General features: G+C 31.1%; 1 protein-coding gene across 1 annotated transcript; it reads left to right on the top strand.

Moving 5' to 3' along the window:
- Positions 1-8500: 8500 nt before the first annotated feature.
- On the top strand, positions 8501-9315 carry LOC120068354 (auxin-responsive protein SAUR32). The gene has a single exon (XM_039020092.2). It carries the CDS (start codon positions 8740-8742, stop codon positions 9043-9045), a length of 306 nt encoding a protein of 101 aa, XP_038876020.1. The 5' UTR covers positions 8501-8739; the 3' UTR covers positions 9046-9315.
- The last annotated feature ends 14439 nt before the right edge of the window (positions 9316-23754 follow it).

Raw genomic sequence — 23754 nt, 5'->3', positions numbered from 1 at the left:
GTTGAGGTTTTCTTGGGCTGTTTAGGTTTTATTGTAAACTATTTTGGGTGTTCTTATGTGTATAAATACCCTACACTTGTATTTATCGAATGTTATATGAAAGACGAAAAATATTATTTCACATACTATCAGAGCCCAATTAGGGAATTACTATCGTCTATTCCGTTCATTTTTCAGACGCAGTTCAGTCCTCAAGGTCCATTCTCCATTCTACATTCATGCCTCTCTTACTCTCATCTTAAAATTTTTGGTTGTGCTTATTTTGTTCTTTTTCATCCTCATAAACATACCAAACTTGAACCTTGTGCTCGTTTATGTTGTTTCCTTGGCTATGAGACTGAGCATAAAGGTTTTCATTTTTGGGATCCTATCTTTAAATGGTTAGTATTTCCTGTCATGTTACTTTTTAGGAACATCGTATGTTTGCCAGTCTCTCCTCCTTCCATACCCTTTTATTTGATTCACCATTTTTCTTTACTGATCCCTCTCATACCCATTTTGCTGACCACAATCCATCTATCTCTATCTTTCCTCTCCCTGACCCTACATCGGATTCCACTCCTATCTCTCCTCTCCCTAGCTCAACATTGGATTCCAATGATACTTTCTCCTATATTACAACCCCTCAGCCTGCTTCAATTATTCATCTTATCAAGATCTGTTTCTATTACTGATTTTAAACCTACACCAGTCCTTCTTGTCCATCGTTCCCCCAAGTAAGTAGACCTCCTCTTCATCTTCAGAAATTTCACTATTTCTCCACTATTTAGTCATTAGTCCAACCGTCATCTTATCACAAGGCTAATACTAACCCACTTTGGCAGCGAGCAATAGATGAGGAACTTCAAGCATTAGAAAAGACTCATACTTGGGATTACGTTGATCTTCCTCCAGGCAAGAAATCTATTGCATGTAAGTGGGTCTACAAAATCAAAACACATTTTTATAGCTTTATTGAACGTTATAAGACTCGTCTTATTGCAAAAGGCTATTCTCAAGAGTATGACATTGAATATGAAGAAACATTTGGTCTAGTAGCTCCAATAACATCTGTGCGAAGCCTTTTAACTGTTACCACTGCCAAACAGTGGCCTCTTCTACAGATGGATATAAAAGATGTGTTTCTCAAAGGTAATTTATCTGAAGAGGTGTATATGAAACCTCCACCTAGCACGACTCCTCCATATCATAAAGATGTCATCTCCAATGAGCCTTATATGGTTTGAAATAAACTCCACGAGCATGGTTACGTTCAGTTTCACTATCATTCAACTTGGATTTACTTTCAATCCCCACAATACTGCTCTTCATTATGGTTCTTCTTCTTCTCTATATTGATGTTATGACCATTACAAGTGATGATCTTCGGGGTATATTTGACTTGCAAGCCTATCTGAGATAACACTTTGAGATGAAATATTTGGGACCACTCAGTTACTTTCTTGGTCTTGTGGTCTCATCCCGCATTGATGGATACTATCTGTCTCAAGCTAAATATGCTTCTAATCTCCTAGCTCGATCTGGCATTATTGACTCTGCCACATCTTCAACACCACTAGATCTGAATGTTTGGTTAACCTTGTTTAATGGTGTTCTTCTTGAGGATGCCACTCTTTATCGGTGACTAGTTAGGAGTCTCATATATCTTACTGTGTTCCGACCATATATTGCATATACTGTTGATATTGTTAACAAGTTCATGGCTGCTCTTCGGTCTATACCTTTTATTGTTGTTCTTTGCATTCTCTAATATTTCAAAGGCATTATTGACCATGGACGCCAGTTTTCTACCCAGTCGTCCTTGATATTATCTGGGTACTCTGATGTCGATTGGGCTGGTGACCCCACTGATCGTCATTCCATTGCAGGTTACTATTTCTACTTAGGTGATTCTTTCATTCTTGGTGAAGTATGATATAGCATAAGTAGTCTCAAGAAGTAATTCTCCAAGAATTAAGATTGTGAATCTTTTATTAGAATGATAATGTGTTTCATACAAAAGGGGAATGTTCATATTTATAGAGTTTTATTGCAAGTGGAGTAAAATGAGAATTAACCTAAAATAGTGACTAATTACCCAATTAACCCTTATTCGTCTCACATCACCTTGTGTCTTATTTAACTGACTCCTCTAGTTTGTTGGGACATCGTTTTGCTTACTTTTGTTGTTTGGGATGAGATTTGTAAGACTTGTTTCTATGGCATTGGTTTCATTCTCTAATTAAACCTTTTATTCAATCTTAGGGCACCAATTATCCACTCCAACAAATAGTTGCATAGTTGTGTTTCATGTAGACTTGGATTATGATCTTGGTTTCATCCTTATTTGTGTTTGTTTATTCTTTTGTAAGGACCTTATTAAGACTTGGATTATGATCTTGGTTTCATCCTTATTTGTCTTCCTTCAATCTTTTAATCAACCTTTAAAAAAAATTAAAAAAAAAAAAGAAATAGTGTACTATTTAAAGGTATTAATATTGTTGTCCCTCTTCAAAGTGACAATCCTATTACTTCACGGCTCAATTTTCCTTACTATAAGGCCCCTCTAAAAGTATAAAATTATAATTTTGCCACTTTCAATTACCTGCCACAAGCTTCAAGTTGTTCCCTTGGAAGTTAAAATCATGAATAAAAAATGGTTCCAATGTATTTAAATAATTAAGAATCTTTTGAAATTTCTTTTTCAAACCTTACATTTCTAAGGCTTCAAAACAGCCTTTTAAGCTATGAAAAACAAAAACAAAATAAGAATAACGATACAGTCTCTAACGTTTGTATTGGGATAAACACTATATTTTTCAGATCAATTATCTCACTCTTGTGTTAATCTAATAGAATACTAATCAACTAGCAACAACAATAATAATCAAGTAATAACATAAGCAATTTTAACGTGGAAAAAACCTCTCAATGTGAGGAGTAAAAAACTACGACCAAAATCAAAATCTCCACTATAATCAATAATAGGTTACAAGAGTTCTCCGTAGTCATAACTAAAGGCATACATAGTAAATATCTCAAGATTAACAATCTTGGCAACAAACGACAACAAATTGATAAGAATAAAATTAGAAACGTCTCACTTGAAATGGCAACCAATTACCCACGGTATCTGACTGTAGGTAGCTCCAAACAAAATCTCCACCGTCTAGATTGAAGACCTTCATGTCAAGAATATGTCATCAAAATTTCATCTCGATCGGACCACGGATTGATCCCCAAATGGATTAAAAAAAGCTGTTGTACGGAAGAAGTTTTCTAAAATGATCCCACTTTCGTTTTTCTTGGTCTCTTTCGGTTTGCGTAATTAAGCAAAAAAACCAGCGGCTGCACATTTATGTTTTAAACAAAAACTAGTTCGACCCTAATGGGCCTTGGGCATTAATTTGAGCTTTCACCAAAAAAGGTGAAATAAACCCAATAAATCTCCTTTTATTTCACTTTGTAGAAGAACTTGTCATTCCCGCGCCGAAACGAAAAAACTAAAGCTTCTCTCTTGGTAGATTCTTCATCAACATATCAGATCCATTATGATCAGTATGTATCTTCTCAAGCTCAAACAATTCATCATTAAAAGCGTCTCTCATCTAGTGATACCTCACATCTATATGCTTTGTTCTTGAATGAAATGTAGCATTCTTACCAAGATAAATAGCAGTTTCATTGTCACAGTATATCATATATTTTTGTTGCTTGAAGCCAAGCTCCTATATAAAGAGCTTCATCCACAACATCTGTTTGCAAGCTCTGCTGTTGCAGTATATTTTGCTTCAGTTGTAGAAATTGCCTATTTTAACCCATAAATACCTTTATTCAATTTACACACCAGATGCTCTTTGTCTTTCTACTAAAAAACCTCTGGTTGTTCCATGGAGATTTTTTTTTATCTAAGTCCCTATGAAGAAATGCAGTTTTAACATCTATCTGCTGAACCACTAAGTCAAGACTAGCTACCAAACCCAGAACTATACGTATAGTTGACAACTGGAGCAAAAAATTCATCAAAGTCGACACCTTTCTTCTGACTAATCCCTTTGACAACCAATCTTGATCTGTAATGTAGATTTGAGGTATGTTCTTCCTATTCCATTCTATAAACCCACTTATTTTTCAGTGCAATTTTTCCTTTAGGCAATTTCACAAGCTCAAAAGTGTGGTTTTCATGTAAAGACTTCATCTCATTCTGAACCTCATTTTTTATATGTATAGAAGGCCGTGTCAAAGAAACTAAACTAAAATCAATCAGATCATCATTGTGCTCAGACTCTATTTTATCTGTCTTCTCAATGTCTAATATCGTTTGGTCTTCAAAAAATACAACATCTCGACTCCTTATGGGCTTCTTCTGTATTGGATCATACAATCTATAACTAAACTCATCTTGGCCATAGCCAAGAATTACACATGGTCTAGTCTTTGCATCAAGCTTTGATCTCTCATCTCTAGGAACATGAGCAAAAGCTTTATCGTCAAAGACACGTAAGTGATCATAAGATATATTCTTATTTGACCATATTCTATATAGAACTTCTGATCCCAAAGGAATACATGGTGTGAAATTCAAAACATGTACAACTGTATTCAATGCTTCACCCTAGAACGATTGTGATAATTGTGATTCTGAAAGCAATCATCTAATTTTATCAACTAGTGCTTTGTTCATTCTTTCAGCTATCCCATTTAATTGAGGAGTCTTAGGAGGTGTCTTTTGATGTTGAATACCAAGATTTCTGCAATACTCATTAAAAGGTCCACAATACTCACCTCCATTATCAATCCTAATACACTTCAACTTTGTACCAGTTTCTCTCTCAACAAGGGCATGAAACTGTTTAAACACCTGTAACACCTGATCTTTAGTCTCCAAGATATAGACCCACGTTTTCCTTGAATGATTATCAATAAACGTCACAAAATATGATACACCTCCAAGAGTTTTTATTTTCATAGGACCACACACATCAAAATGTATTTAGTACATTTGGTTTCCTTGAATGCTGAGATGACTTAAAAGTAACTCCAACCTACTTTCCTACCAAAAAATAAGGACATCTTTTTAGGGGTGCACTCTTATATCAAGAAGATAATTTTTCTTGGCTAATATCTTCAAACACTTCTCACTCGTGTGATTGAGTCTTTTATGCCAAAGTTCAACACTCACTTCATCATTTAATGTATTTATATCACAATCAGTGATATTAGCCTCCATATAATACAGTGAGAATATTTCTCTCCCTTAATTACCACCATAGAGCCTTTAGTAAGCTTCCATTTACCATCATAGAAGGTATTGCAGTAAGCTTCATCATCAAGCTTACCTATAGAAATCAATTCATGGGAATATCAGGACTATGCTTCAAATTCTTCAGTGTCAACTGAGAACCATTCTTGTTCTCCAAGTGTACATCTCTTATGCCAATTGCTTTTGTTGATCAGTCATTATCCATTCTAACACTACCGAAATCACTAGGTGTATAGGATGCAAAGAAATCCCTCTTTGATGCATGAACTGAGGCATCACTATCAATCACCCAACTGTTTTGTTGTGTAGCAAGATTTATAACATTACCGTCGAATAAGAAGTAAAAATCTTTAATGGCTACAGTAATTGTGTCTGCATCATTGTCATCATCATTCTTTTTTCCCTTGCCTTTATCATTCTTATTGTCCCTTTTAAATTTCAGATAATGCTTCTTTAGACGCTCTTTCACATGACAATAATGACACTCAACATTTGCAAATCGATCACTCTTACTTTTGCTTCTATCTTTATCCGTTGGACCTTTGCTCTTACTCCTTCCCATTCTTTCAGTAACAAGAACATCTGATTATGAAAAAGAGCCATGTGACTTTATTCTCATCTCCTCATTCAATACACTACTGTTTACTAAGTCCATACTTAGTACACCATTTGGGGCTGAGTTCGATAAAGAAATTCTAAATGTCTCCACGAGTCTAACAAAGTGTCAAGGACCCATAACCCATGTACCTCATCCTCAAACTTAATATTCATCCTAGATAACTAATTAATGATACCTTGAAATGTGTTCACATGATCTAACATGGGTGTTCCATCTTGGTACTTCAATGCCATCATTTATTTCAGAAATATTTTATTATTACCAGTTTTAGGGGCACATAGCGACTCAAGCTTATTCAACATAGTCTGTGCATGAGTTTCTTCACCAACATGGTTTAGAAAATTATCTTATACCCATAGTCTCATAATCCTACACACTTTCCTGTGACATAATTCCCATTCTTTATTAGTTTTATCCTCAAGCTTCTCTTCAAAACAAAAAATTGGAAGATGAAAATTATTCACATATAAAATATCTTCCATTTTTATTTTCCAAACTTGATAATTTGACCTATTAAGAGTAACCATCTTAGCTGAACTAGTATCCATATTCGACATAAGGCATTCACAATTAATTTAACTAAGGCTCTGATACCACTTAGGATTAACACTATATTTTTCGGATCAATGATTCCACTCTTGTGTGAATCTAGTAGAACACTATTTAACTAACAACTACAATAATAATCAAGTAAGAACATAAGCAATTTTAACGTGGAAAAATCCCCTCAATGTGAGGAGTAAAAAATCACGTACCGAAGTCAAAATCTCCACTATAATCAATAATGGATTACAACGAGTTCTCCCTAGTTACAACTAGAGTCATACACAGTAAATATATCAAGAATAACAATTTTGGCAACAAATGACAACCAATTGATAAGAATAAAATTAGAAACGTCTCACTTGAAGTGACAACTAATTACCTACAATATCTGACTGTAGGTAGCTCCAAACGAAATCTCCACCGTCCAGATTGAAGACCATCGTGTCAAGAATATGCCATCAAAATTTCAGTTCCATCGGACCATGAATCTTGAAAATCGCTGTTGTACGGATGAAGTTTTCTAAAATGATCTCACTGTCGTTTTCTTGGTCTCTTTCGATTTGCATAATTAATAAAAAAAAAATCGACGGTTGCATTTAAGTTTTGCAAAAACTGATTCGGCCCTAATGGGCCTTGATTTGGGCTTTCACCAAAAAAAAAGTGAAATAAACCCAACAGTTTAAAAAATGATTCTAAAACAAATGGCATTAAAAATTTCTAAATTTGTTTGGTACTTTTTTAGTTTGAACTCTGGTTTAAGTGATTCAAATTGTGTTAAAATCGTTGTTTCGACGTTATGCAATTAACATTTCAAAATATTAAAAAAAAAGTTAATAAATCGATTTTAATTTTTTTATAATCATAACATTAATTAATTTAAGAGACTAAGAGCTAGCCAAAAAGTTAAGACATTCATGATTGAGACTAATCACCTCTTCACTCCAAATACAAGATCCATAACTTCCCTAACTAATTAACTCCTAAAACTAAACAATTCTCTAATTAAACAACTTCGTTGCTTGACCAACTATATATGTATTACAAGTTTATTGCCGACTCTTAGAACATTTCAACGATTGCAAACGATTAAATTAAATATAAGAGACTAAATTAAATCATTTTAACCGATAGACATTAAATTGTAAACATATATTTGTCTTTTCTTGGAAAGGATATTGTCTTAATTATATATAAAATATATAAATAAATAAAATAAGTTGAATCGTAAATTTGGTCTCTATAATTTGTAGAAAGTTAGAATTTAGTTCCTCTAATTTATAATTAGAATTCTATTTCGATGATTCGATAAGACTCTTATAAATAAATAGTCCCTAGTTATTTTATCAAGTCATGGAGACTATTTATGATGTTCTATCAAATTATAAAAACTAAGACCATGTTTAGTACCATTTTGGTTTTATTTTTTTAAAAAAAGATAGCATAGTTTGCCAATAAAAAGCGTAGCTCAACTGGCATAGTATTTGTACTATCGACCTCAAGGTCTGATGTTTGATTCTTTTAGTTTTTTGTAGTGATTTGCATCTTACTTAAGTGCAAGAGTTGATTTCTTAGTCAAATTCTAAAAACAAAAATAAGTTTTTAAAAACTACTTTTTTTATTTTATTTTTTAAAATACTAGTAAAAAGTAGATAACATAGTAATAAATTTAGAGGTAGGAGTATTTACAAGCTTAATTAATTTTCAAAAACTAAAAACTAAAAACCAAATAATTACTAAACAAAGTCTAAATTGTTTAAACTTTTATCAAATCCCAAGGCTTGCAATAAGGTTGTTCATGTCCTTGCGACAATAGAGATATATATTTTGTAGTTCCTTTCTTGGGTGAGAGATCAAAAGATTTTTTTTTTTTTTTTTGGTTGAAATAGTTGTTCCTTTATCTAAGAACCTTACCTATATTTAGTTTGTTCTCAATGTTATATATTTATTCTTAAAAAAATCAAACTTTTAAAATTATAGGACTAAATTCTAATTTTCCAAACATAGTGACCAAATTTACCATTAAAACTAACTTTCTATTGACTTTCTCTCTCCTCTATATATTCAAATCCTCTGTGGATTGTTTCAAGTTTCAGCTTAAAAAATTAAAAGTCATGGCAAAAACCTCACCAAAAACATCCTCTCTACACAAACACTTCAAAATTCTTTCAATTTCTTCTCCCATTCATTCCTCTAATTCTTTCCCTCCTCTCTTCCCAATTTCCTTCTAAACCTTCACCATCACCCCTACTTTTTTCCTCTCTAATTTTCAGTTTACTTTCACAAATAATCTTGCCAAATTAAAAGTTTTTTTTTAAAAAAAAAAAAAAAAAAAATGGGAAGTGGAGAGAGAAGTCAAGGGAATTTCAAGGATGTCCCAAAGGGTTGTTTGGCTATCAAAGTTGGCCATGAAAGTGAAGAAAAGCAAAGATTTATAGTGCCTGTCATGTATCTCAATCATCCTTTGTTCATTCAGCTGCTCAAGGAAGCTGAGGAAGAATATGGATTTGATCAAAAGGGAACCATCACTATTCCTTGTCATGTGGAGCAATTTAGGTATGTTCAAGCCTTGATTGATCAAGAAACCTCCTTTCATCACCACCACTATCATCACCTCTATGTTCCTTGTTTTAGGGTTTGATTTTTCGTTCAAAAACAAAAAAAATTATTCAATATGACCGTCACATTTTGACTCTCTAACTCTCCTTCTAGAGATGTCAGAGGGTTAATTTCTACTTTAATTTTTTTTACTTTCTTAAATGTTGTCGGTCAAGTTGTTTTCATTAGTCTCCTCGAATAAATTCTCGAGTTGTTCGCATTTTCTCCCATTTTAGGGTTTTTCTTTTTTTTTTTTTTTTGTGTAAATTTGAGTAAATGTGTGGCCAAATGTAAAAAAATGGAATGCAATTCATGTCTAAACATGTTAAGGAAAAGTGAAGTCTTTTTGTCGCTTTTATCCTTCATTTTGTGTTGTTTATTTGAGGAGAAATATGTGCAAATTGGAAATTGGATCCAGAAAGAGAGAGAAATAATGTGCGTTAAATGTCCCATGTCAATTATGGTACGGCCAACCTAACTGCTTTTAAACTTACTAAAATATTGTAAAATTGTTATTCGTTTAAAATTGGAATAAAAATTAAATAATTTAATAACAAATATGTATTTTGATAAACACTTCAAGGACAATTTCGTCATATAGAATTTAGTACTTCAAACTAAACTCACTACCCGCTTATTATTATAATTTTGTTTTAATATTTCCATGGATAAAAGGGGAGTTAATTCTCGCTATGAATCCTTGTTTACATGGTTAATTCTTTTTAAAAAAATTCTTAAATCTCTAAAAATGAAACAAACATAAAATTTCATATTAATTATCCACAAATAAATTATTATTATTATTAATTAAAAAATAATTATAAAAGTAAACGATATGGAAAACGAGAAATGGACCTGTCTTCGTTTAACTTGCAAGAAATCGTTTTCCACACTCCCTTTCTTCTTCTTTGTCTAAATGGAGATTTTCTCTTTCAATAAGAACGGGTCCCCGCAGGACACTGACTCATAAGAGCCATGGATATTTGTAAATTCAACTAGTTAAATTAGGATATACATGGTCTATCAATTAATTAAAAGTTCTCTGTGTTAGGGAAAAAAAAATAAAAGTTGGAACTACCAAGAAAAAAGGAAAAAAAATAAGCCAAGATTAAAATATTAGGATAACTAATGAAAATTAAATGTTTGTGGTTGTTTAATGGTTTTTCTTATGACCGTTTATATTTATATGATCAATTAACATGTTTGAGAAAGAGCGAATATTACTAGCTTATTATATAGCAACCATAAATTACGAATATTACTAGCTTATTATATAGCAACCATAAATTAAGTATAATTGTAACGTTAAATAGTTAGTAAAATTTAAGTAAGGGGAATTGCAAAAACAATAATCAAGTCCAAAACATTAGTAAATACAGTATAATGCAAAAAAAATTTGCTAATATAACAAAATTTAGATTTATCTCTCAGAGTCTATTAATGATGACTGTATCGTTAATTGGAGTCTATAAACAATAGAGTCTATCAGTGATAGAGTACACAGATAGATTTTGTAATTTTTTTAAAATGTTGTTATCAACTTAATTATCAGTTTCAAAAGTGCAACCCATTGTGATAACTCAATTAATTAAATAATTACGTTAATGATAAAAATTATGAAAAATATACTCTAACCTTGAATTTTATTGGTTGAGTAAAATAAAACCCTAAACTAATTTAATCAATTAAACCCTTGAGTTTTTAGGTTAAGTTGATAAAATCCTAAAGTTGTCTCAATTTGTATCTTTCATGACTAAATTATAGGTACGAATATGTTTTAAGATTAGTGTTTTTGTTTTTTAGTACGATAGGAGGACGAGATTCAAACTATAAATTTTTTAATAAATGTTTGGGAGTGATTTTAAAATTATTAGAATCACTTTTGTTATTTTCAAAATTACTCTGAAACGCATATTTAATCACTCGAAATTAATTTAATATCTAATTCAACACTTTTAAAAGCAATTTCCATATCATTAAATTTGGTTTTGAAGAATTAGAAACATTTTTATGAGTGATTTTAAACATAAAAGAAAAAAAATATTTAACCATTTCAAAATCACTTCCACACATGCCTTAGTTGTTAATACATACCATATATATGTCGGTTGGTTGTACAATATTTTATAGGAAATTTTTTAAAAATAGAAAAAATGTCAAACTATTTACGAAAATAGTAAAAAAAACACCGATAGACTTCTATCAGTCTCTAACAATTAATATTAAAATTTTACTATTTTATGTAAATAGTTTCCCTTATTTTTTTCTATTTTTGAAAATCCCCCTATTTTATATTAATTGAAATAAAACATGGTTAGGAATAACCTTGAGAGGACCCAAAGTTTAAAATGTCAATGTCAACGCAAATATCGAGGATTTAATTTTACGAAAACGTCGATGGAAATATTGATAAAATGTTGATATTGATGGATATTTCTATTGATAGAAAAAAAATTAAAAAATATTTAAATTAATAAATAAATATTTTAAAGTTTTTAAACAAATTAACATATAGATTTATTCGTCGTATTAACGGTTAATCTATAAAAATGTGAAAATATCAATAAAATATTGAAATGGGGGAGAGAACAGAAGCATGGAAGAACCCGAATTGAAAGGGCAAATAACCTGAGAAAGAGGTAAGAAGCCATGACCAGGCAACATGGATTAAGCAACAAGCAGCACGCCAATGGCCTCATCTGCGAGCACGTGTGCGCTTACGTACGCCCAGCACAAACCTCACAAGCGGTTAGCAACCATACATTTCTCTTAAGCCAAGGTCTTCTAAGCTCCATGTCTCATTTCTCTTCCATATTCTCTTTCAAAAGCACAATTATCATGGTTTAATACAAACCATAGGTGTCATTAAATGCCCTCAAGCTTCATTTAGTTATATTATATGAAGTTGGCTGACATTGAAGTTGCAATGAATGAACTCAATACAACTTACATGCTTCATTAAAAAAAAAAAAAAAGAGTTAAAGCTAGAGCTTCAATTACTTCAAGGGGAGCTTACTCTTAGATAGTTACGAAATTTTGATTGATTAATTGAAAACTTATATTTTCAAATTTATAGCGATCGATGTATTATTTGTGTATTTCAATTTTAAGATTTTTTATGTATTTTATTAAGTTACATTTATAAATGTCTTGTTATGATCATAAAGTTGGAAGATTAAATAACTCTTGATCAAATATTTCATAAAAGGTCTAGAGTTTCATTTTGAGGCTATGTAATAAGTCATATATTTTATCCTTGCAAATAACGTTTAAAAACGTGATAAAAGAAGCTTTTGAGCTTTCTTAGAAGAATTGCACATAGGACCCCTTTTTAGAGGTCCAAATGAAAATTAAACTCAATTTTAAAAACTAATAAAATTTGGTCCTTTGCTTATATCAGTACCATGAGAAATTACCACTTTAACCCCAATACATTTCTTCCTTTGTTTTCTAGTTGCTCGATTTGCAAAAAAAAGGGGAAAGAAGGAAGGAAGGAAAAAAGAAAAAAAAAAAATTATGCATTTGTCTTCTTCTTTCTCTTCTACATTCTTATTCTTCCACTTCTTCTTCTTCATCATCTTCTTCCGTTTCTTGTTGCTTTTGCATCATCGTCGTCTTCTTCTTCTTCCATTTTTTATATGTTCTTCTTTTTCATCTTCTTCTTCCATTTTTTATGCATTCTTCTTTTTTCTTCTTCTTCGTACTCCAATTTTTTTCTCTTCCTTCTTTGTTCTGCAGTTTTTTCTCGAAGAAAAAATTGCAATTGTATTTGATGAAGAACAAGAGGAAGGAGCGAGAAGCGAGAGGAAGAAGAGAGGAAAAATTTAAACAAAGAAAAAATTGGAAAAAGTTTACAATTGTGCTTGATGAGAAACAAAAAAATGAACGAGAAGCTAGAACGAGAAGAAAGAAGTGTGACCAAGAAATGAGAATTCATTCACGTGCGGTTTGGGGACAAGATAGTACTTCCACATGCGGCTAACATAAGAAAAAGGTCTTTTTTTTTAAATCAAATTTGAATTTTGGGCCAAATTTCATTTGGGCCCCTAAAAAGGGGTCTTCCGTACAAAAACCTCAACTTCCTTTTAACTTAGAGCTCTTTATAATTTTGTGTAGTTTAGGTTGCATGCTTAGAATCAATTTAAGGCTTGATTTGATTAATCTTTCCTTGTGAAGTGATTAAGATCTCAAACAAGAAACAATCTCTTTTATCTTGAGGTCTATCAGATGACATTGTAAAGCTTACTTGGATCTATTAAAAAAAATATCATGTCAAATGAGTACTATCAAATCTCACTGATACTTTTGAATGTCATCCAAGTATTATAGTTTTTTTTAAAGTTCCTTGTAAAAGAGTAAAACAACATGCAGTGGAAGTATCAAGGATCTAATTCACTAATTTTAGCAAAAACTAAAGCATGCTCTTCTTAAAAAGTGGGTTTTCTGAACATACCTTTGATGAACTCTCCAAGAAAATACCTGTTCAGCTGCTATCTTCACTTGTTATCAACGTGAACCACCTCAAAGTCTTCCCTACTATGCTCTTAGAGCTTTAGGCAGAGTTGTGGGACTCAAGAACAGTTTGAAGATGTGAAGAAACCAGAGAAACTCACAGCAGCCTGACTGAAGAAGACAGCTTCTTCTTCAAAAAAATTTCTCTCGAAATTCTGTATTATTCTGTATTATTCTCTTCTCCAACAACTCCAATCTTCTTTATATATATTTGATGAACATGCAAAGAGATGGACTGCATGACTTGCAGCTCATGCTTGGAGAATAAAAGTAGAGAAGATAATATTTTTTGTGTAAGCATAAAGATGATGGTAATGGAAAAAACCCATTTTCTATTTTTGTGCAACATGAAAACGAAATTCCATTTTCTTTTTAAAACAAAAAATGATATTAAATCATTTTAATTCAAAATTTGATTTTCTTAAATTAATTTTTGCATGATAATCATCTTTATATATTTAAATCATATTTAAATATTTATTCTCTTGTTCCGTTTAATTTGAATGTTTCAAATTAATCTCTCAAGCTACCCTAAAGCTTATCCATTTACGAGCTAGTAGGGGGACCTCGCGGACCTACAGATCATGGGCTCCAACGATTCAAGATTAATCGGCTAAACTCATTAGTCCGATCTAACCCCCATTCGTTAACTAATGGGACACTCCACTATAGCCCATAGTTGAACTCCCCTCACTATACATAAGTTCCTACTGATCCTCTAATGAACAATTCTGATTCATAATCTCTATGAATCAAATCCTTTCTCTATCATGAGAAGACGGGGCCCCGATTGTTCAAGACTTGGAGTCATTACTTAAAGAACAACTTATCTGCTAACCCTAAATAGGGTAAGAGTGAATTCCATCTTGCAAGGTTATGTCCCCAGCTATTCATCCGGTCTTATCCCCAAAATGGTAAGCTTATTGAGTAATGTTGTTGGACTACTCTCATCGTTGCAGATCAAAGGATAATTTTGAACAAACAGAAGTTCATAGCTAGCTCAGGATTAAGATCGAGTTAACCTAGGTTATATAATAAATGAAATAGTCATTATAAAGAAAAGTGACTATTTTCGTGGTCCAGTCTATATGCAAACTCATTGCATAGGATGCCCCCAATCTCATGTCTCAACATAAACGATTTGTGGATCACATCGTTTGTAGCACCTTACAACTTCTTGTAACAACTACAGAGTGGGCCGCATCCCATAGTGTTACCAGGATGAGATACCCAATTTCATCCATATACTTATTAGACCATTTATGTTATATACTGTCAACTTGATTCTGTTTATATCACTACATAAAGTTACAGCATTCAGACTATAGCCAAGGATGCGTTTATTGGATTTTCATAATAAGATGCAAAATCAACAAATCATTGTTATTGATAAAATAGAATGTTTAACACAAACTGCGAGTTCTAAGACATTCCCAACACCTTGTTTATGCAAATACTCTTATTAAGAATCAATCAATGAGTTTATCCCTTAACTAAGCATGGGATCATCCACAAATATCCATCTATATGACACTATCATTACATGAAAACTCTTGGCTCCATGTCAACTCGTTCATGGATGTCGTGTTGAAGCTCGATCTTATGTCCAAACCTTTGACCCATGAGAAAAGGTGCAATGCAAGCATTCCTATATCAATCAACATAGTCCTAGACATCGTCATTTCTCCTAGGATTCATGACGCCCAATACAGAGTCTTGTAATGCCCACTCACACCAATTAACTCACATAGTGATATGGAGTGGCTCACTCAAGCCACATGAGATCTAGAGTCAACACCATGCCTTTGTAGTAAATTCTAAGTCGTATTTGTTTTGATATCCATGTACATTAAAATGGCAAGGAAACACTCACCAATATGGGAGCACACCTCTCATTTTCAATTCACCAAAATCTATTGTGCTTGTTTTAGTGGAATTTTGATTTATAGAATATTCTTGTAAGATTTTGGACAACTTTTTTTAGGATGCATTGTTTAATCTTTTTATTTTTCAAATTTGGCAAGATATATATTATTCTACGTTGGAATATCGCAAATCTGTTATCCGATACTTCGAACGACCAAGTGCACTATATAAACTCTCTAAACTTTAGAGACGTCTCTATTATGTAATTCTGTATTATTCTCTCTGATAAAATTGTTCTTCTCCTGCCCCATTGACATAATTAACACATTATTAATAAACCATGTAAATCTATATGTTGATTCTCTACTTTACATTTATCTATGTTCTTTACTTTTCGATCTCATAACATTCTATAATTTTTTTGGGATTTAATTTAATTTAATTGTAGGGTTATTTACATTGCACTTTTCGAATTACAAAGGCAATCAATAGCCCCATTATATTTTACGTTGTTTTTCTAATGAAAATCATTCAAACGGTCAAAATGAGCATAGTTCAACTAATATAATGTTTGTATTATCGACCTTGAAGTTAGAAGTTCGATTCCCCACTCACATATTGTCAAAAAAAAATAATTCAAATAGCCAACAAACTAACCTCCAAAATTTACTCTCTCGAGAAAGTGAGATACAATCGAATAAGAAAATACAACTTTTAAAACCAAGAGAACTCTAAAAAGGATGTCAAAGCTGCTAAATCATGAGCATGAATTCAACTGGTTTAAAAGTGTAATAACTTCAATTGAACCGAAGGATTATGACTTTTCCACGCATGATTAAAACTTTTCAAACCATCAAGGACCGTTTTAGCTTCCAATAAATTTTATTTCTTTTGTGTTTAACATATGGTGGTGGGGGAATTGTATATTTGACCGATGATATATGCACCTTAATCGATCGCATACACTTTTTCAAGGATTGAAGTTAATTTTTTTCCAAATTATTTTTTTTGAAAAATATCTTTTTCATCCCTAGATTTTGGATTAATTTTAATTTAGTCCCTAATTTTTAAGTTATTACAGATTTAGTCCTTAAGTCATAATATTAATTTCAATTTATTCCCTAAGTTTCAAAATATTACACTTTTAGTTCTTAATTTTTTAGTTTTGTTTCAATTTGGTCCTAGGTTTCAAGATTTGCACTTTTAAGTTTGATTTTTCCCTAAATATACTCATTTTCAATTTTTAGTGTTAATGTTTATTAATTAAAAATTAAAATATTTATGGTTAATTAAATATCACTATTTTTTCCATCAATATTAAAATAGTTTTAAAATTAATTTGATAATTGCTTTAAATTAATTAATAAATATTAACACCAAAATTAAAAGTGAGTATTTACTGAAAAATCAAGGTTAAAAGTATAAATGTTGAGATCAAGAGACCAAATTTAAACAAAACTCAAAACTTAAGGACTAAAAGTATAACATTCGGAAGGAGTAAATGGAAATGATCAAACCCAAAACTTAAAAACTAAGACCTCATTTAGGGGAAACGTAATAAATCAATGGTAATCTGAAAAGTGAGTCCCATTTGATTGCGTTTGGTGTTGCTTATTTGTGTTCCATATTCGTACTGACATCTAGGGCTTACTTCCAAATCTATAATAAAAAAATGCAAACTCATTGACGAGTAGAGGTGTTCATGTTGGCTTTTTGGCCCTTAATCCCAAATTAATTAATTTTAATTAATTAATTAATTAATATTTTGATGATAACAAATCTACTTTTATTCATTAACAATTTAAGTGTTTTAAAATATCTATTGCATAGAGCTTAGAACAATGGTTCCAACGCAATTTGAATTGCTCAAATCAGAGTTCAAACAAAGAAGATATGGCTGAAACAAGCTTAATTGGAAAATACTGAGCTGATGATGTAACATAATTTTTCTCATTAAAGTGAACCAATTGAATAGTGTCACTTTGAGAAATAGAGGAGTGACACATGGTGGACTTTTGATTTTCGGATTGGTTTTAAAGAGAAAATGAATTTAAAAGAAAAATGAATTTAATATTATTTTATGTTTGTGTCTAACGACTAGTTTTGAACTAGTTTTTACTTTTTGTTTGATTTTTAAAAAAAGAAAATGAATTTAATATTATATTTTATTTGTATAGCTGTTATATTTAAAATCTCCACCATTAATTTTTTTTTCCAAGATTCAATGGTCCAAATTAAATGTGGTTTTCAACAATTTTTCCTCTCTATTTTAAACTCATCTTCTTCTCCAAATCACATCCATAACTCATTAAGCCACCATTGTTGGTCTCTCTCCAAGTTTCAATTTTCTTCTTTTCATTTTCTTTTAAGAGAGATATTTTATGTTGTGAGGATTAATTCATTGAGTGCTAAATTTGTAAATCCCACTCTTTTAGAGAGTTTATCGAGTGTACTATTTATTTTTCTAAACTATTGTAAGGGTTGCTCTTGATCTCGAAAATGAGTCATTGTAACGGTTTGATTCTCAACCATGGAAATGATCGGGTTTGTTCTTACGCACGAACAAAGAACATACTACTGTTCGACTCTAAGCCATGGAAAGAGTAAGTTTGCGTGTCAATTTCTCTATCCCTCAACTATTTAATTTTATAATTATTTTGTTTAAATTTTATTGCTTGAAATTATTTTCAATTTTTGTTCTTAAATTTAATTGCTCATATATGTTTATTTTGATTGGTAGTTCTTAAATTTATATATCCGTTACCAATCCTTTTATTAAATTTAAAAATTGTGCTTTAAATTGTGATGGTTAATTTTTTATTTTTTTTTTTTGTTTAATTCAAAGTGAAATTATTTGTATAAATTTATTGCTTAAATTACTTGTTAGCAAAAAATTTGTTAATTTGCTTAATTGGACTCACTTAGTAAAAAAGTTTTAATTAGTTTGATTAAACCTTATTCACTCCCCTCTCCCTTCTAGGGTTCTCATACAGTTCAATCCAATTGCATTTGAAACTACGTTGATATCGTTACTGTTACCATTATCATTAATATTGCAACCTGAGATTTATGAATTTATCACATTTATTGTCATATTTACTATTATTGTTACCGTTATTTAGCTACCATTTGATTCTAAACTCAAACGGCAACTGTAATAATAAATGTGAAAAATTCATAATTTTAAAATGTGATAAAAAAAAACAATCCAATGATGTTTGTTATTGTGGCCCATTACAATTGATTTGCCTAGGGGTGTTCACGGTTCGATTTGGGCTCAAACCGAATCAAACCGCAAATTTTAAAAGATGTATTTTTTTAAACCGAACCGAACCGTTGTGGTTTGGTTTGGTTTGGTTTAGTTTCATAGTTATTTTTGTTTTTGTTTTTATTTTTTTTATGCTTTTTCATATTCTCTAAATTTCTATGATTTGAAACAATGTATTTAAAAATATAATTTTGACATTAATTTTGAAATTTAAAAACAGTAAAAGTTAAAATGTTCAAAGTTAATAATAACAATTACAATTAGTCATTATTTGGTATTAAACTATTACTAGTCTAGATTACTAATAACACTAGCTACTAGTTCAACAACAAACTTAAAAATTATTCCAAAGTATATGAATACTACAAACATAAAATATTTATCATCATACAAAACATCATTAGTTGCTCTATTTTTCAAATTTTTATATATATAGTTTTTTAATATATTTATTTAAAAAATGGTTTGGTTCGGTTTAAATTGATTTTCAGATTTGAAATCGAATCGCAATAATCTGGTTTGAAAATATATCAAATCGAACCGAACCATATTAATTCGGTTTCGATTCGGTTTTAGTGGTTTAAGTGATCGCCCTAGATCTATCAATGGAATTTCATTATGATTACATCAATTCTTATTATAAATTGACAAACGTGATCAAGTATATAACAATTTAAAATAGAGACACCAAATACAAATTAGATGAAAATCTAGGGGATAAAAAACGCATGTTTACCTAAATTTTTTGTTTGAAAAAGATGAGAAGAAGATTGGTTAGAAAAGAAAGAAAACCAAAGTGTTATTGTGAATGGAGACATTATTGTTTAGATCAAACCTCATTAAATCAAGGGAAGATTGATTAGTGGACAAAGACAGCAAAGCAGAAGAAAGGTGTAAAGAATGGATATTGAGTTATGCATGAGCACCACGTTTAAGTTTGTTCCATTTATGTCAATGTTCACACAACCAATAATAATAATAATAAATATAAATATAATATTGTCAAAATGAAAAAAATAATAATAACCCTATACAATGAACACTTTGGACCTTTTCCAGAGAGGCTTTTAATGCATGATTTGAGGCAATGCCCCCTTTTTTGAGTATGTGTTTTTACATGCATTGTTTCTTTGCTGGCACTGCCCCTTCCTTCACTTCTGTCATCATCATGCTATTTTGTTTTCATCATCTCAATTTTAACTTTCAATGCTTGAAAAATTTTCTAGCACAATGATGGCATAGAAGAAATTTTAACAAAAAAAGTATTTTTTTGCTTCTTCATTCTTCAATTTCGGAATGTTACATGTTTAACCCTTAAATTTTAGATTTGATTTCAATTTAATCTTGTTATAACTTTGAGATCTGATTTTGTTTCAATTTTGTCCCTAAATTTTAATATTTACATTTTTACGATTGATTATTTAGGAGCTATTCACTTTGTTCTTTGGAGTTGATGTCTATTCATAATTTAAAAGATTTCAAATAATTATAATTAATTAACTTTCCCTAATTTTCATCGCTATTAATATTTAATCTAAAGTTTCATTTCATAGTTATTTAAATAAATAAATAGATATTAACACGCTAATGATTAAAAATGAGTATTTGTGAAAAATCGATGTTAAAGATGTAAATCTTGAAACTTAAGGACCAATATGAAACAAAATTCAACTCTCAAGGTAAAATTATAACATTTTGAAACCCAAATCTCAAGAGTACTAAATCAAAACCAAACTCAAAACTTAAAAGACTTAATGTGTAACATTTTCAAAACTAGTGTTCAATTAAAAACTAGACCCAAAACCTAAGGGACCAAAAAGATATTTATCTAAAAAAATTGATATATTAGCTAAATTTTTTATGTTGTATTTGGTCTAACTTTCAAGTGTTTAGTTTTGAAAATAAGTTATTTTGGAAAAAAAATAAAGAAATTGAAATGTTTGACAACCGTTCAAAATAGCTTTTGGAAAACTTTCAAAGTGTATTTTAACAACTTTTATTTAAAGAGTTTACATAAAAATGAAGGAAAATAATTTTCTTGAAAAACATTTTTTTCTATAGTCAATCCAAATAGGCCTAATTTGTTTAGTTACATTTAATTCTATATTGAATAGGCATGTGGAAATGTATTTGAGGGAGAATGACTGACGTAAGTATTATAAACTTGTATTTGAGGGAGAATTTCAAGAAACCTATCATTTTTTTTACAATACGATCTATATGGTTGGAAATTGTAAAATACATAAACTAAATCATTACTTATTAAAATTTGTAGACTAGATTGTTACATATTTGAAAGTATAGGGATTACATCGTTACAAATAAAGTTAAGAGACTAAATTGTTACTTCCATTAAAAGTTCAAGCACCAGAAATATTTTTTAACCAATAAATATGTATCACAATAGATTATTAATTAATAAAACAAAGTTGATATTATATTAAAATTAAAACCATATTGTATTCCTAGTAGTTTGAATATATAATATCAATATTTTATCATATTCTAAACATTTATCTCTCATTTTCTATATATATATATACATACACACACATACACACACACACCAAGGGTGTGAGAAACCCTAGAAATCAGAAAAGAACAAGGAAAAAGGCAACCACCTAGGTAAGCATAGTTCAGAAATGAACCACCTGTACAATGAGTTTTTTATTCAATAAATGTTGTTGGGTAGGAGCGAATTACATATTGCAAAGCTATGTCCCCAACTATCTATCCGGTCTTACTCCCAAAATGGGAGGCTTATTGGACTGTATTGTTGGACTACTCTCACCTACGCAGATCAAAGGATAATCTCGAATAAACAGAAGTTCATAGTTAGCTCAAGATTAAGAACAAGTTACCCTAGGTCATTGAGTTTGGGATAGTCAGTTTTAATAGTACACGGTTGTTTTAAAGAAAAGTGACTATTTCGAGGTCCAGTCTTATGAAAACTCATTGCACAGGATGCCTCCACTCACGTGTCTCTACATGAATATTTTTGGATCACATCATTTATATCAGTATACAAATGGGCCGCATCTAATAGTGTCATCAGGATGAGGTACCCAATCTCATCCGTTTACTTATAGACCATTTTGGCTACATACTAAAACTTGATCCACTTTTATGTCGCCACATAAAGTTAAAGTATTCATGTTATAGCCATAGATTCGTTTATTGGATTTTCATAAATGGATGCAATATCAATAGTAATTTATTGAATAAAAAACTCAACAACATTTTTATTGATAAATAGAATATGTTAAAAACATTTATAAACTGCGAGTTTAGGACATTCCCAACAATCTCCCACTCGGACTAACACTCCAGTGAGATAAGCATATAAATATATAATGTTTACAATATTGAGAAATAAAGAGAGAGAAAATACAGTAAACTAGGGCATCCAAAATATCCTTTGACATTCTCTCACTTGCCTTAGATTATGTTGCTCGTAATCCTAGTCCAACCAGGTGACCCTCAAACACTTTAGCCGAGAGGGCCTTCGTAAAAGAATCAGCAAGGTTGTCTTCTGAGGCTATCTACGTGACTATCACATCTCCTTGGTGTACGATCTCTCTGATGAGTGGTACTTTCTTTCGATATGTTTTCCACGTTTATGACTTCTGGGTTCCTTGGAATTAACAACTACACCATTATTGTCGCAATACAGAGTAATGGGCAGGTGCATATTTGTAACTATTCTGCTTCCATCGTGGAGTTAGCTATAAAACTTTGTTTAATGCTTCTCCATACTATAGCTCCTTCGTTAAGAGTGAAAATTGATCCTGAGGTAGACTTCCTAGAATCTACGTCAGTCTGAAAATCAGAATTAGTATATCCTGTAAGGATCAAATTCTTAGGTCCATACACAAGCATATAGTTCCTCATTCTCCTGAGATATTTGAGGGTGTTTTTTACAACCGTCCAATGACTGTGTCCTAGGTTAGATTGGAACCTGTTGACGATTCTAACTGCAAAGCATATGTCAAGACGTGTACACAACATAGCATACATCAGACTCCCAATTACCGAAGCATATGGAATTCTTTTCATTTTCTCAAATTCTTGAGGTGTTTTAGGACACTGTTCCTTTGACAAATGAATTCCATGTCTAAAAGGTAACATACCCTTTTTGGAATTTTGCATGTTATATCTTGATAACATTTTGTCAATATAAGATGCCTGAGATAGTGTTAAGGTTATGTTCTTTCGATTTTAAAAAATCTAAATCCCAAGAATATATTGAGTATTTTCTAAATCTTTCATTGAACTGTGATGCTAACCATCTCTTTATGTCAGCAAGGTAACTTGTCTCATTCCCAATGAGCAAGATATCATCAATATAAAATACCAAGAATGCTATAGTTTTGTTGACTATTTTCTTGTATACACAAGGTTCATCAACATTCTGTTCAGAGCCATAAGATTTGATCACAGTGTCAAATCTTATATTCTAGGATCATGAAGCTTGTTTCAACCCATAAATGGATCTCTTAAGAATACAAATCTTTTATTCTTGACCCTATTTAACGAAGCCTTCTAGTTGAAACATAAAAATACTTTCATTAAGATGGCCACTTAAAAAAGCTGTCTTGACATCCATTTTCCATATTTCATAGTCATAATATGCGGCAATGGGAAAGAGTATTCTTATTGATTTTATCATGGCGAAAGGAAAGAAGATTTCTTCATAGTCAACCCCCTCCCTTTGGGTAAAATCTTTTACCACAAGTCTGGCTTTATAGGTTTACACCTTGCCAGTTTGGTCTCTTTTCTTCTTGTAGATCCATTTAGAACCTATAGGCTTAACCTCATTGGTTGATCTACAAGATCCCAGACATAATTGAAGTACATGGACTCTATTTCTATGTCCATGGCTTTTATCCATTGTTCCTTATCAATATCTTCCATTGTCTGTTTAAAGGTCAATGGATCCTCTAGACCATCATCAAGTATGATGTCTTGAGTTTCTATAAACCCATGTAGCGTTCAGGTTGATAAATAATCCTCTCACTATGTTGAGGCATTCTCAACTTTTGAGAATAATGTGATGGGGCAACAACCGTTCTTGATGAACCAACTTCACCAACAACTTTTGTTGAT

The sequence above is a fragment of the Benincasa hispida genome, unplaced genomic scaffold, assembly GCF_027475165.1.
Source record: "Benincasa hispida cultivar pf3 unplaced genomic scaffold, pf3_genome.v1.1 HicScf372, whole genome shotgun sequence".
Taxonomy (NCBI): domain Eukaryota; kingdom Viridiplantae; phylum Streptophyta; class Magnoliopsida; order Cucurbitales; family Cucurbitaceae; genus Benincasa; species Benincasa hispida.
Note: the sequence above shows the minus strand (reverse complement) of the source record. Positions and strands in the feature narration are given on the sequence as shown.

Bases quoted from the DNA above. Each gene is read 5' to 3' on its own strand.
- LOC120068354 (XM_039020092.2), top strand. From the start codon at position 8,740: ATGGGAAGTGGAGAGAGAAGTCAAGGGAATTTCAAGGATGTCCCAAAG.